A 16,668-nucleotide genomic window follows, 5' to 3' on the forward strand; every position below is an offset into this window, starting at 1 on the left:
GTTATTGTAAATGATAATAATTAAACCATAAATAAAAAATAACTGTATGTAAAAGAAATCAAAGTGAAAACACAATGTGCGGTGATGACCACATTCACACAGTTAACTTTAGGCCCATAATCGGTTCAAAGAATGGTTAAAGTGAAAGCTGCCACTGCTACTGCTTGCAATAAATCTCAGACTTTTGAAAGCAGTAGTCATGTAAGTGCATGAGCATCACTTTTTGTTCAGTTTATGTTAAAAAGAAGTGATCGCACAAGTGGCGTTTGCAGGCAATGTTGCTTCACACAAGGAAATGGGAGCATGCAAGATTTATAAACACTTGCGCGCATCACATCAGCTGTGCACACGATATTGAAGCCCTCGTCAATGCGTGAAGAAAGTCTGCGTCTCATTGTGCGTGATCATTTGAATTCACATGCTTTCTTTTGCTTGCACGAACAGTTATATGTATATATGGTCAAAGTTAGAATTATTAGCCCCCATGAATTATTAGCCCCCTGTTTATTTCTTTCTCCGAATTTCTGTTTAGTGGAAAGAAGATTTTTTTTCAACACATTTCTAAGCATACTAGTTTTAATAACTCATTTCTAATAACTGATTTATTTTATTTTTGTCATGATGACACTTCTATACAGCTTAAAGTGACATAAGAAGGCTTAACTAGGTTAATTAGGTTAACTACGCAGGTTAAGGTAATTAGGCAAGGTATTATATAACAATAGTTTGTTCTTTACACTATCGAAAAAAATTATAGCTTAAAGGGGCTAATAATTCTGTCCCTAAAACGGTGTTAAAAAAATTTAAAACTGCTTTTATTCTAGCCAAAATAAACCAAATAAGACTTTCTCCAGAAGAACAAAAGTTATCAGACATACTGTGAAAAATTCCTTGCTCTGTTAAATATCATTTGGCAAATATCTAAAAAAAACAAAAAAACAAAGGAGGGCTAATAATTCTGACTTGATTTTGAATAGATATAAAAACAATTGTTCATACATTTATTTTTATTTTTTTTATAATTATTTTTTCGGAGTTTTCACCTTTATTTTTGATAGGACAATATAGATAATTGACAGGAAAGCATGGGGAGCAGAGAGAGGGGAAGGATTGGCATAGGACCGCGAGGCGGAATCGAACCCGGGTCGCCGTGAGCACCGGAGTGCATGTGTCGACGCACTAACCACTACACCACAAGCGCCGACGATTGTTCATACATTTTTGAAAATTACCACCACAAAATCTGAAAAAAATAAAATAAAATTAACAAAAAATAGTTAAAAAACAAGGGGGGTCTGGCTACTGCAGAAGAAAAGTCCTGTTTAATAAATTAACAGCAAATTAACATTTTACAGTGAACTATTGCTTTTAAAGTTTCTATGCACCACAGAAAAACAAACTTTTCAGCGCCTCAGAAAAAAACATGCTTCAAAAAAAAAAAATCAACCAAAATAAACTATTCTATTTTTTTTAATATCAAAATAACTACATGAATCACAGCAGCTCAGATAAATACAGTTGTTGTCCCAGTTTTGGGAACATGCAGAGAAAAACAGCACTCAGAAAACAGAAAATCAAAACAGAGGAACATGGAGATCATTTATATTAGCAAACGTTTTCAGGTGACTTTGTTCCCAGTCATATGCAGCTGTTTTAAATGGAGCACAGTTTATGTCTCCATGGAAACAAAAGGGGTTTTAAGCCTCTTGATCGCCGGTGGCTCAATTTTTGAGGTCTTAATAGTGTGTGTGTGTGTGTGTGTGTGTGTGTGTATGTGTGTGTGTGTCAAGGCAATAATATCGCCCCTGTACAGTCAGTCTTCTGTGTATTAAAAGTCTTGTTAATTAAATGGGATAAAAATATTGACAATCTTTAATACTCAAGCTCCCAAACATACAAAGGAAAACAAACATTCAATTAAAACGACCATCTTGAATTAAGTATAATCATTTTCTAGTGGTGTTTGCATGAAAAGAATAAAAAAGGCTGTGGAATTAATTTGTTAATCAAGTTATTACAGCCTGAAAAACTCAAATCCTTCACTTACAACAATTTTTCTTTTTATTTTATTAAATTAAATGAGTAGGATGAACTAATTGGAACACATGTATGACTGTATGGGTGAATCAGAAAGAGCCAGGCCACGATGGTAATTTGAACAAGCAGTTGTGCTAGGTCACAAAATAACAACCAATTGGAGCATAAAAGAGAGAATTAGTGCCTGCCCACTAGTTTAGCAGCATGTGGTTCATTCTGTCTTTAAAAGCTTGTCGGAAAATGAATGTTTATTTCATTTAACCTGTTTAATATTTAACCCTTTTACTCGCAAGTTTTAAATACTCCAGCTGACCCTGCTGTGTGAGTTTTTTTGTGACCGTTACTTCAAAGTTTATCACCTGACCCATCAGCCCTAATGATCTATGTATATATCCTCTTTTGTTTCTTTTTGCCCTTTCCTGTAGATCAGGGGTGGCCAACCCGGTTCCTGGAAAGCCACCTTCCTGCAGATTTCAGTTGCAACCCATTTCAAACACACCTGCCTGTAATTATCACGTGGTGTTCAGGTCCTACTTAAGTGGTTCAGGTGTGTTTGATATGGGTAGCAACTGAAATCTGCAAGAAGGTGGCTCTCCAGGAACAGGGTTGGCCACCCCTGCTGTAGATATTGACAAATATTCTTATTATATTGTGAAATGTCCAATACTACGATTCTTAAATAAATGATAGAACATATGTTTTGTTATTTAAAGAAATAATAATGATCATAATGATCATTATTAATGATCATATTATATGTTTTATGATGGGTACTGGACGCTGCTATTGTTGCTTGAAGGGATACAGCTTCGATCGGAAGTTAACTAGAAGTATTTATATTATTTATTAAATTACGCATTAATTATTAGTTTCTATCTCTACCATACCTGCCAACACTCCTGTTTTTTCCAGGAGTCTACCATATTTCAGACCCATCTCCGCCACCCTGCTCTTTTGTTACGCCCCGGTCCTCAGCTTTTTGGTACAGTCTATAATACCTCCAGGTCGTCAACTTTGGTATACAGTAGTATCCGATCGCAGCGGCCACCCGAAACCAGTCCCATAGTACAGTTACTAACAACACAGTATAATTAATAACCCGGTGACCTTAAAATGGGTTAAAAAACATTTTTAAACTGCTTTTATTCTAGCTGAAATAAAACAAATAAGACTTTCTCCAGAAGAAAAAATATTATAAGAAATACTGTAAACATTTTCTTTGCTGTGTTAAACATCATTTGGGAAATATTTAAGAAAGAGCAAAAATTTACAGGAGGGTTGATAACTGACTTGAACTGTATATGCAGTAGAATATTTGGTACTATTTGTTTATTTCATAAAAGAAAAGACTTTGATGTTTCCATCTAAAACTCAACAATGAATATAAAAAGACAGATCCTCTCAGACACAACAGGGACTGTGATGGCAAGCCCGTTTTCTTATTTTAATGAATAAATTCACACATCATTTTGAACGCCAGCTTTCATTTGATTGATCTCTCAATGGAAGTGACATAAGCAGAAAAAAATTCAAATCGACTGCACACCTCAATAAACTCTAATCGCTATAATCACACGTTTCCCTCTCTCCAGTTCCCCTTCTAAACCCGCGGCACAATTTAATGAATCCTCTGGGACTGTGTGTTCAGAAGCACTCAGATTCATTCAAATGCTGATTGTTACGGCAAATAAAATGGAGCGAAGAGCAAATGATGCCAATAGCTCAAGCAGTTTTTCCATTTCCGCTTCAAAATAAATTCTATTTATCAACATCATCATCTGTGGCCATATGTAAACCTAATGCAGCCCTTTCTTCAGTGAAGCGAAGTAAAAATACCACATGATATTCTTGTCTTTAACATGTCAAACAGTCCAATTTGACCTTTAATCTACATGCAACTTAAGCCTCAGGTAACCCCAGAAAGTATTTGTGAAGTTTCGGCTCAAAATACATCATGGATTGTTTATTACACCATGCAGTATTTTTGTGCCTCTTTAAATGTAAATGAGCTCCTGCTCCCTGCCCCTTTTCAGAAGAGGGCGGAGTCTTTACAGCTTGAGCTTCAATTACTTTGATGCAATAAACTGCAAAATAGGCCTGTCAGTGCTCAACAACAACAAATAACAAAACTAAAAGTGCAAAAACCACATATAGTTTGAACAATGTCAACATTTGGAGGGAACAGATTCATGAAAGTTAGTAAAAGATGAAGGAGAGTTAATGAGGTTTTGATGTTACCTGTTTATATTCAGATTCTCTTCCACCCAACACTTGCAGCACATAGCTGACCCGGTCTCCTCTCATTGGTGGGATACTCTCCCATGTGACCTCACAAGTGTTTCCCTCCAGCTGGACAACTCTTGGAGCTAAGAGGGCAAAAATGAGTATTTAAAACAAAAATAAGTAAAATCTTAAAATATTGAATTATAATTATTAAATTGTAAAAACAACACACACACAAATACCAATACTAATGAATTAGGCTGCTCGGCTTCATGTCATTCAGTTTTCACCCTGACCTGACACGGAGACCAGATCTCTGGACTATTGCTATCTGTTAACTATTTATCTATTAATTTCTCAATTGTCATAATTTAGTTGCTTTTACATGATAAAATATCTCAATTTGTGTTCTTAAGGTTGGAATGACGGGAGTGTTAGTAATTAATGACAGAAAGAATTTTCAGTTTTGCGTGAACTAATCCTTTATGAAAACTGAGAGGGCACAAATTCTTTCTGAGGGGGCAGTGCCCCCTTTTGTCTCCCCATAGCGTCAGGCCTGCTCCAATTCATCACATCACTTTAAACCACTAAAGATCTGATTCCTTTTTCTTAGTTGTAATTAAGTAACAGAAACTTTGAGTTAATAATAAGCATTTCTTTCAAGTTTATTATTATTATTTAAAAACAGAAAATACAGTATGAACAATGTACAATACATGGACCTTCTTACAGTACAAGTAATAACATTCATTTGTTAACAATAAATAAATGAATAAATAAATAAATAAATAAATCTTTATCAGACTCTTGGTTGTGCGAAAATATCCCCAAACTGTTTTTGTATCCACACATACAATTAATGTCACATGGTTATCCCCCTTTTTTTTGTTGGACTTATATGGTTGTTTGTTACACACACTCAATTAAAAATAGATTTACTCAATAAAACAAATAATACAGGATCAGTGGTTTTTTGTTTTGCTTTGCAGTTTAAGTTTTATGTCTCTTGGATTTATTCGATCAGGCCCCATTCTTTGCGTGTGAAATAACCAGAATTGTAATTTTTTTTTTCTACTTTAACATATTTTAATTTGTCATTTATTTCTGACACAAAACAAAATGAAATTACAGTTTAGCATCATTACTCCAGTCTTCATCATTCTATTATATCTAATTGCTTCTGAAAATTAATTGCTGATGTTTTCGTGAAATCTGTAAATTCATTTTCAGCATTCTTTTATGAGTGAAGCTCAAAATAACAACATAAATATTAAATACACTACCGGTCAAAAGTTTGGGGTCAGTAGGTCTTTGAATTGTTTTGAAATAAGCTTCTACTGCTCACCAAGGGTGCATTTATTTAATCAAAAATACAATACAAATTGTACAATTATGAAATGTTATTGCACTATTAAACAACTGTTCAAAAGTAGTTTATTATTGAATTTAATCAGTCATTCCAGTGATTTTTAAAGATGAATTTTCAGCTTCATTACTCCAGTCTTCAGAGTCACATAATCTTTCAGAAATCACTTTAATATTAAATTATTATTGTTATTATTATTATTAATAATAATAATGGTAATAGTAATAAAAGCAATAATGGCTGGACTAATAATTTCATTTGAAACTACATACAATAAGTAATAAATAAATATTCAATAAATAAGTATTAAACAATTTAACATTTTTTTTTACATTTAATAAATGCCGCCTTGATGAACAGAATGAATTTATTTAAATTATTAAATAAAATTCATTAAAAAAACTGAACCCAAACTTTTAACCAGTAGTGTATATACTTGCTGTCATTTGTAAATAATATAATGCATATTTGCAAAATAAAAATGAACACAAAATATACAGTTTGCGGTAATACTGAAAAATATTACACCATTTGGCAGCCCTTCCTGTCACATTTAAAAAAAAATAACAATGAAGAAATAAAAAAAGAATTTGACCAAATGAAGAAAGAAAAAAAAAACTATTTAAAATAAATAAAAAAATGATCTTGAACAGCTAGAAATAAAGTAAGTAAGTAATGTGTATATAAATATGGTACCTTTCAGCGTTGGTGGCAGAGATTTGGTTGTGCTGAAGGTGTAGGTCTCAGAAAAAGGCCCTTCGCCAGCTTCGCTCACCGCCTGGATCCGGAAACGGTACCTGCTGGATTCATTCAGTCTCTGCAACTTAAAAGTGTGGCTCGGACCTCGATAAACCACCACAAACCTAACAAAACATTACAAACATACACAAAAAAAAATAATTAGGTACAGCTTTTTAACGATATTCTTTATTATCTGATAGCGTAATAATTTTTGTACAGTGTTAAGTGCAAAAACGTGATGCTTGAGATCATATAAGTGAACTCGCATCACATTAATAGATAGTCTGAATGCAAAAAAATTTAAGAGCATTATATAAAATAACATATAACTTTGTCATTTATTAAAACTCTCAAGTGCAAATAACGTAAATCCATTGCTTGAGATCCTATATCTGAACTCTGTCACTTTCTGATGGCTTTAATTAATATCCTGAATGAAGAAAAGACAGGCAGGTAGAAGCCGGCCTTCATTAGATCCATTCGCCATTACTGCTTATACGGTTACAAATTTTCAGAAGTAGACCCGAGGCTGAAAGCTCAAACAGACGTCTTGATTTGCTTCTAAATGAGCCATCGGTGGGTCAGTGACGAGCGACTCTGAGAAAGCATTAAGGCAGGTGGTCTTGATAACCCCGAGTCTTCTAATCTAATTCCGCACAGCGCTTTGAGAGATCAAGTCTTCTCATTAGCAAACCCCACCTTAATGGACCCGCAAACACAAAATGTGCTGTTCTGATGAACTGCTTACATCAGAGAGAAGAAACTGCTCTATGGGTGCATGAAGGACAAATTAAAGTGATCAAGTGCAAACATACAACCACACACAGAGGCTTTCCTGTGAATATAATTAATATAAGCAGAAAGAACGTTTACACAATCTGACTAAGTTGTTGATGTTTAATACGAGACTATTGCTCTTAATTATGAGTTATAAGTGTTAACAAAAAATAAATATTCACTGCCTGACAAAAGTCTTCTGGCTGATCCAAGTTTTAAGAACAACAAATAATAACTTGACTTCTAGTTGATCATTTGGTATCAGAAGTGGCTTATATGAAAGGCAAAGGCCTCGAGATTACACTTATTTTACCACAATAAAATATGATCATGCCTTGATTTTGAATTATTAAATTAGGACAGAAAGGTCTGACTTTGCTTAGACAAAAGTCTTGTCACTTGTCACAGAAATAATATGCAGTATAGAATATAAAGTCATGGCACAGTTGAAAAAGATTTAATATTGTGTATGAACTTGGAGGACTGCATCCATACATCTCTACAATGACTTAAATAACTTATTAATAAAGTCATCTAGAAGGGGAAAGGAAGCGTTCTAGCAGGACTCCCAGAGTTCATCAAGATTCTTTGGATTCACCTTTAATGTCTGGGGATGCGGTTCAACAGATGATTCATCAAAAAAATCTATCTTCTGCCACTTTTCCGAATGATCAACTAGAATTCAAGTTATTATTTGTTGCTCTTGCAACTGAGATCGACGACAAGACTTCTGTCAGGTAGTATACATACAGTATAACATACTTTAATAATAAATTTTATGTATGTATAACATACATAAATTTGAATTCTTTAATCTTTTTTTCTGTTTAACACAGATTTTATCAACACATTTCCAAACATAATAGTTTTAATAACTCATTTGTAATAAATGATTTGATTTATTTTTGCCATGATGACAGCACATAATATATTTTACTAGATATTCTTAAAGATACTAGTATTCAGCTTGAAGTGACTTTTAAATGCTTGAATGTTTACAACTGAAAAAAGATATTGCTAAAGGGGGCTAATAATATAGACCTTATATTAAGCTGCTTTCATTCTAGCCGAAATAAAAAAAAAATAAGACTTTCTCCAGAAAAAAAAAAAACATAGGAAATTCCTTATAATGCCTTGAAAAAAATACCATGAAATGTCCTTAATCTGTTAAATTTCACTTGAGAAATAATTGAAATGAATATATGAATAAATATTACACAGGAGTGCTAATAATTTTGCTCTTAACTATATATTAACATGAAAATGTATGAAAAAAATTGGCCAAAACAAAACAATTTTGATTAATTTTTGTAATACAGTAAAATAATTTTTATTTATAAAAAACATTTTTAATTAGAAAAAAACATAAAATATAAAAAATAAATAAATAAGTAACTATTAACACACTTAGTTCTAAGTTCTGAATATTAAAACAGATTGTGTACTTTACTTAGCAGGCACCCCCAAAAAAATCTTAAAATACATCTAAATTAGCCTAACTATCAAGACATGACTAATTGAGCCATCAATACATCCCTCTGATTAGTCAAGTATGGAACTACACATATTTCACACTGCCAGTCACATTCTCTTAGTGCAAACCTCTGATTGCGATCCTCCATCTGCAGGATGTAGTTGGTGTCGTCTGTGAATTGACTCCGGCTGCTGAAAGCCCAGCGCAGTTTCAGACTCTGAGGTCCGACAGCTGCACACTCCAGCCGCGGGGGAGATGGTGGCAGGGGTCTGGTCCTCACTCTAAGGGTCTCACTTAAGGGTCCGGCGCCCATTTCATTTTCTGCCCAAATCTTTAGACTGAGAAAAGAAAAAAAAAACGAGAAATCATGTTACAAAAGAAGTGCTGTCAAAATCTGATCATGCTATAGAAAGAACATGCTTATACAAATGCACTACATCATATTGAGGTTAAATATGGCTTTTATTTTAATGAGTTTTCTCTTTGTACAAAGTTAAAAACTGATGCTAATGATAATAATGTTGACATTTGTTGTTTATACATTTATTTGAATAATGATTGTAAAACTGCATTATTAAATGCTAAGTGGGATTAAACAATTGAAATTAAGATTTGGTCTTTTTTTATTAATGGCAGCAGTAGTTTTACTCAGCTTTTACTTGTTTGAGACATATTTGAGTTTCGTTCTTCTGTTAAACACAAAAGAAGATATTCTGAAGAATGTTGAAAACCATTGACTTCCATAATATTCTTTTTTTTATATATATATGAAGGCCGATAATAATATGTTTTCAGCTTTCTTTAAAATATCTTCATCTACTAGAAGCTCAAAGTTTTCGAACCACTTAAAGGTGAGTAAACAAGAGTATATTATTAATTTTGGGTGAGCTTTCCCTTTTAAAATAGTCTAAAAATACTGAAAATTCTATATTGGAGGTCTCCTGATTTATATCAATCCATGGTCATGAATTACAGTACTTTATTTTCTCATAATAACCCCTGCAGCATCAGCTTTATTCACTCAGCAGTTAATTCAAAGATCCAGCCTCTTTAAACCCCAACTTTCTCAGAGCATACTCTTTTCTGATTATGATTTGACAAAAACTTACTGTACATGCTGGAAACCAAACACTCATTACTATCTGAACCAGCATATTTTTATTCAAGACAAAGACATATTGCACACAAACTGTAGGCATTTTTACATGGCAGATACAGTACACTAGTAAGTGCACTCATACTACATTATTGTTAGTCACTGAGCATTAAAAACACTTGTATTTTACTGCTCACCACATTTCTCTCATTGAAAACAAACTAAACACTCGCAAGCACCGAGTCCCGTGTTAAACCACTGATCTATATTATATTATGATTGTATGAATTAGTGCTTATGATCAATGTTGAGGAAGAAGCGCTCATATTTGGCAGGACAGCACAGTCAGGGCTGTTTCTAGACTTTTTGTCACCCTAGACAAGATTAAAGTTGTTCGGTTTTGTTTAATGTCCTCCTTTAAAAAGCAGACATCATCACTAGGGAGAATAATAATTTGCTGCTCATTGGCAATCCTGCTTATGTGGCACCCTAAGTGGCCGCTTACTTCATCTATGCTTAGAAATGGTACTGTGCACACCCCATCAGAAAAGAGAGAGACAAAAATGATGAACTATTGCCAAGTATTATAAAAAATATATAATAATGAAACGTCATGATAATTATTTTGTCTTTGTACACTTTTGTTGTTGCTAAAAGCAATTATCACCCAAGAGTCACTAATTTAAAAGTAAAAGTAATTAAAAAGTGCACATACATTCATTTAGGCATTTAAAAGCGTCCTGCCCCTTGGCGGTACCTGCAGGTGTCTTCAGTTTTCTCTGACCTTTTCACTCTGACTGACAGCAGTGGAGAAACTGATCTACTCTGACTGAAGAGCTGGCCACGCATTTGAATGAGCGATTCTGCAAACTTATCTACCTGGAATCCAATTATAGTAAGAGTACACAGGACTGAAAACATTACTAGATTGGTTTGGCCGAAGAGCACGGATAAGAGGGAAAGTTATTGCAATCTGTTTGATGTACACTAAATATTATTCCACAAATAGACAATCTGTCATTTACTCGCTCTCACAGTATTCTGAACCTGACTTTCTGTATAAGTGGAACAAACATCCTCTGTACTTACTTGGATTTGGGTTAGTTAACTACAACTAAATTCCTAAATTGAAATCAAATATATTATTTTACAAAAATATGTTGCAATTTAACGAAAATATATACATTTAAATTTTTATATATATATATATATATATATATATATATATATATATATATATATATATATATATATATATATATATATATATATATATATAGTGCAGTAGGTGATTGTCTTTAAAAACATTTTTTGTTGTACTGGTTGAAAGTCTCTTCACAGTCCAATAGTAATGATTAAAGTAAATGATCTAAATGTGTTTATATGTATCTTTATATTCTGGGTAAGGCATAAAACAAAAAAAAAAATGTTCATCCAATTATATATTGTCTGGCCGACATCTCCCATAATTCCCATAAGTAGCTGAAACTGTCTTTCAGCAAATGTAAATTCGGATTTCTGCACATCTCTGTGGGCATAATGGGTAATTTTTTAATCTAGATTATTCATGTGATTAATCTAAATTAAAATGGCTCATTTGAATTCTGCCGAAGGCATTCAGAATAGGAGTCAGATCGTCTTGACCATGTCTACGTGCCTAAATGCATTAAACTGCTGCCATGTGATTGGCTGATTAGAAATTTGCACTTGCAGTCGTTCAGGCATACCTAATAAAGTGGCCAGTAAGTGTAAATACAAATAAATATAATACATATAAAATATTGTACATAACACAAACACACACTCAACTTTGTGTTTCTCAGACAGAAAGTAGGTTTTACAGGTATGGAACAACAGGACTAGGAGGTAATGACAATTTTCAACCCTGTAAAACTTGTTTTGCACTGTATTTTTCTAGTATGATTCATTTTGAGAACTAATGGAAGCTGAAAATATGAAATGGCCAAGAACACTCTTTATGACCCCGACAGAATTACTATAAAAGCTTATTCACAAAACCTGAAGCTGTTTTCTAATGAAAAGTCTTCCGCAATGGTAAAAGCTTATGTCGTAAAGCACTTAACAGAAAAAAATTAATAAACAGCAAAAAACAAACAAATAAACAAACAAACAAAAATATTTTTGAGGCAACAGTTCACTAAAACATGCTTTTTTGAAAAAAAAAAAAAAAAAAGCATGTAAGGGGCAATTTGAGCAAAACATTTCCCATATTAAAGTTTGTTAGTAAGTGTTGCATGATGCATCATAAATAAACAGTTTTAAGACAAAAATATTAGGGCAATTTGTGCCTAAAAAGTATTAGTACACATGATCTCAACATTCAAATCACCTTGACTCCAATTGGTATATAAAAAAGTGAGTTCAAAAAAAGGTTGAGCATAATTTGTTTCCTGAGACACCTTAGTTGGATTTTTGTTTTATTTAATACCTTAAAATTCACAATTTAAGTATCCAAACACATTCAGGCCACACTAGGTCATTAGGGGGAGCTGAAACATGTTATTTTTTAAGAAGGCTTCTGAAATCTGCAGCTCCATTAAACACATTATGTGCCCCTGATAATTATTATAAGTGCATTTGTATTTGGCATATTAATTGAGGATGTGTTTCGTGGTCCATTACCCCAGTGGAAAGTCGCATTTGTGATCATTTAATGTCTTTCATTACAAACTAAACCCTTTTTTAACAGACTCGCTTGCCAGAAGCCCATTAGCCTGTAGAGAACGTGAGAGAGTCATTTCCTTATGCAATCCTGTTAGGAAGCTAGTCCTTTTAAAATATACCTCTATTTACATAAGAATAGCTGAATTTTAAAAAGTGCCATATGATTAACAATGTAGATTGTTTAGACCAGTGGTTCTCAAACTGTGGTAGTGGTACGCGGAGGAATCGCTGAATAATGAAAGAAACAATTAACACTTTTAATCCTTTAATGCGTAATATAACATTGATGTGATCAGCATTGGCTGTTTTGTGAAACGTACGATCACAACGCTGTGCTTAGAGTGTTTATTTTAGTGCATTGTGTCATAAGCTGCTGAAAATCTGTTTCCAAAGTTTAAGAATTGACTCTGAAGTGTGATTTGACTGACATGAAAAGTGGCCAATCACAGTCGACCTTGTCTAGTTGCGTGAAACGTAAGGGCGGGACAAAGGCTTTCTGTGTTGCAGAGACAGAAAAAACAACTTAAAAACAAATGTTTTGTTGGAATAATGCTTCTCGGATGTTTTCACTACAGAGATGTCTAGCAGAGTAATTAAACCGCGGACATATTTCCTGCCTATTTGATGATCTTCATACACGTTTCGCTCTCCGACAGCCAGTCGACTCGCCTCTGACCTGTCACTCCTCTAAATACATTCTGAATGGCGGCGCGGGAATGAAGGTATTGCGCAATTACTCATTTCTGCAAAAGAGCGAGAGCGCATTCATGTACGCAAATCGCTAAAACAGATATGCGAGCTCTTAAATAGGCTTTTTTTCAAATGAACTGCAAGTCCTCTCATGATCGCCTGTGTGCTCAGATAGAATACAATCGCAATCTCTCCACTATTAAAGTAGACATTATTTAGGCTATCTTTGCTCCTTAACTAAATTTAGTCAAAAGTATTCAAAGTTATCAAATATTTAGAATTAGATTGATACATGATCGATGACAATGCTAAAGGTCTTCTTATTTGGCTGTGTTTTGAAGTGAAACTTACTTTTAGCAAAGGTGCAACATTTTTTATTTCTTTACGACAAAAGAATTATGCTGGAAATGTTTCTGGATGAGGTATTTGTGTGATTTATACATTTAGCTGTATTCTGATCTGTCCTAAAGCATTACAGGTCAAAGCAATCCGTTGTTAGCCTACTTATTGTTTATTTATCACAATTTACAATAAGGCTCTTAAAGCACTGCTTTGATAAATGTAGTGTCGTCATATTTCAAATACCTCAAGTAAAATGAAGTCATTTGTTTTATTTTTTTACTGACAGTGTACTTGTATTTTTTTACGTTTCTATTTTAGATTAAGATCAAGTGTAAAATAAAATCTACATGTGATGTACAGCTATTTAAGAAACAAATTTGCCATATTGTAAAGAAAATAGTGTAAAATATGTAAATAAAAGGCTAAATTTAAATCTTTTTACCATATACTTTAATTTAACCTTTCAAAGCTTAAAAATATATATTTTTAAAAATGGGCAAAAAGTGTCTCTATGGCCTTAAAGATTATTTGGTAGTTTTACCAGTGCTATTGAAAAAGATTAATTGTCATGAAAGGAAAAATTTACTATACTTCCTTTGTTAGTGCAAATTATACATCTAGCTTTGGGATGTAAGCAATCAAACCATTAAATCAGGTTTACACTTAAAAAAAAGTGATTTCATAATGAAAATCAGATTTTTTTTCAAAAGTAACCAACTAGTACTTTTTAATAGAGTAATTTGTACTTTTACATAATATTAGGATTATTTACTAAAAAAAAATTTATTTTAGCAGTGTAATAGTATTTTTACTTGAGTACAAAAAAGATTTCACAAGCACTTAGTGCAGGTTTATTATACTATTAATATATGATTAATAAATATCATTATTAATGGTTTTTATTTGTATCTATTCTTATGCAATGTTTTATGGGTTGCTGAGAATACATTTCAGGTCTTCAATACATAGCATGTCAGTCTTGAAAAAAAAAAAATAGGTGCTGGAATTGATTTTCATTAGGCTGTGCCTGTATGAACCCTGTCATGTACATTTAACATTTATTTCAAGATTTGTCTGAAAGTGTATGAATATGACATATAGCCTATATTTATAAGGTCCAAGCAGCATTTCCAGCTTTTGATGAATAGGCTACTATGAATACTTTAGATTTAAGTACAGCAGTTTTCTTTTTACTTTTTAAGAACAGCGCCATTTTTTTATGAACTTTTAAAAGCACATTTTAACTAAAACTTTTTTTTTTTTATCTGCAAGCACAGTTAATGTTCAGACTATTTCAAATGTTTAAAGTGACTGACAATAATACATATTCTTACTAATAGGAAGTAATCTGCATCGTTTTAAAACTGTGCACACCTGTAGCTGCTTAATTAGGCTTACGACGCTATTTTTAATACTGGTTAAAAAATAGCGTCGTAAGGTGGTACTTGGAGAGACGATTTTTTTCTAAGGTGGTACTTGGTGAAAAAAGTTTGAGAACCACTGTTCTAGTACATTTCAATTCTGCCATATTCCCAAAATACATGCATCACTGTGCCAATGTCAACCCCACACTTAAAAAAACAGCTAAGAACTTTTTTATACTTTTTTTTATTTTTACTTTTACTTTTATATCACTAAAGTGATGAAGTTTTTCCTTAAAACAAGCAAAATAATCTCATGCCAAATAAAAAAAACAAGATTATTTTGCTTGTTTTAGCAAAAATTTTTTACATATTATTTCTGAAAACAAGACAATATTTTTTTGCTTGTCTAGATAATGGCTCTGTTTTTTTTTTTTTTAGATATTTGGACAAATAAGACAAAGCTCTTAAGTAAGAAAAGCATTTTTTTGTTATGCACATTCTAGATTTTATTCTTTAGACTTTACTTGTATCATATTCCATACATTTTCAAGTGTTATATATCTCATAATACTAAGTCATTTAATTTATGTTTAACCCTTTCAAAAATACCATAGTTTTACCACTTGATCCATCACTGTACCATCTAACCAAAAAAACAAGCATCAAATATACCCTGCTACCAATAAAGCAACACACAAAGTCCAACATCTACCCAGAATACAGCATTTAGCTGATTACATCTTGAGCCAGATGTAAGAGGGGTCCATTTGTAGAGCTAATAACACTGACACGCTCTATCAGGGATTTACCAGTACTCGTCCCTATATTATTGGAACCAAAATAATGAGGAAATAAGGTCTCTGGTCAGCACTAATGCAGTATCAGTGACCTCCAGCAGCAAAGAGCTGCTGATGGAGAGGATGAAGGTAAAAAAGGATCTGAAGTGTTGAACAGCATGTGCGCTCACCTGTACTCGCTGTCCGGCAGCAGGTCTCTGATAATGTGCTGGTTTGTGTTTTCAGTGGAAATGATTCGGTCCCCGATCTGGATGTTGTAGGAGATGATTTGGGCTCCATTACAGTTCGGCTCGTCCCAGGTGAGGGCCAGACAGGTGGAGAGGGAGAAGGATTCACTTTCTGCTGGGTTCAGAGGGAGGTTGAGTTGGTGAAATCCGGATATGAGATCAGGGGCTGCAGCAGGGGTTCGACATGTCACCAGATCACTGTAGGGGCCCGCCCCGGCCTGGTTAACTGCCTGTAAACCAGATAAAGAGAGACAGAGAGAGAGAAAAAAAACAACAATATATTAATTTAAATTCAGACATTTGAGAATCTGTTGTTGAATTTAACAAATATTTAGATCATAAGTTACATTAGTAATATAGAATATGTTCTATTGTTCAATTCAGTTGCTACAAATGACAGCTAAAAGTGTTCCTTGTTTAATAGATGTAAATATCTGCAAGTGTTAATAGTAAATAAATATTATAAAAAAACAACAATTAAAAAAATTAAACAATAGTTAAAGGTTTTGGTTGTTTAATAGTTGATAGACGTAAAAATCTACATGTGTTAATAGTAAAAAAATATAATAAAAAACCCACAATTAAATATATGAAGCGATAGTTAAAAGTGTTGCTTGTTTAATAGTTGATAGATGTAAAGATCTACAAGTGTTAATAGTAAATAAATATAATAAAAAACAACAATTAAATAAATGAAACAATAGCTAAAGTTTTAACTTGTTTAATAGTGGATAGATGTAAAGATCTACAAGTGTTAATAGTAAATAAATATATATAAAAAACAATTAAATAAATGAAACAATAGTTAAAGGTTTTGCTTGTTTAATAGTTGATAGACGTAAAGATCTA

The 16,668-nt window shown here is 32.9% G+C and overlaps 1 protein-coding gene across 2 annotated transcripts in view; it reads right to left on the bottom strand.

The window, feature by feature from the left end:
* The window catches only part of fndc3bb (fibronectin type III domain containing 3Bb), a 136,550-nt gene that overhangs the window by 4,834 nt on the left and 115,048 nt on the right, over positions 1 to 16,668 (bottom strand). For both annotated transcript variants that reach the window (XM_087309644.1, XM_087309645.1), the window contains exons 22-25: positions 15,763 to 16,049; positions 8,747 to 8,956; positions 6,323 to 6,489; positions 4,276 to 4,403 (exon numbers count right to left, since the gene is read on the bottom strand). In XM_087309644.1, coding sequence (XP_087165770.1) covers positions 4,276 to 4,403; positions 6,323 to 6,489; positions 8,747 to 8,956; positions 15,763 to 16,049 — 792 coding nt within the window. The remainder of the gene's footprint in view (positions 1 to 4,275; positions 4,404 to 6,322; positions 6,490 to 8,746; positions 8,957 to 15,762; positions 16,050 to 16,668) is intronic.

Source organism: Danio rerio, chromosome 24 (assembly GCF_052040795.2).
Source record: "Danio rerio strain M-AB ecotype USA chromosome 24, GRCz13ab, whole genome shotgun sequence".
Lineage (NCBI taxonomy): Eukaryota > Metazoa > Chordata > Actinopteri > Cypriniformes > Danionidae > Danio > Danio rerio.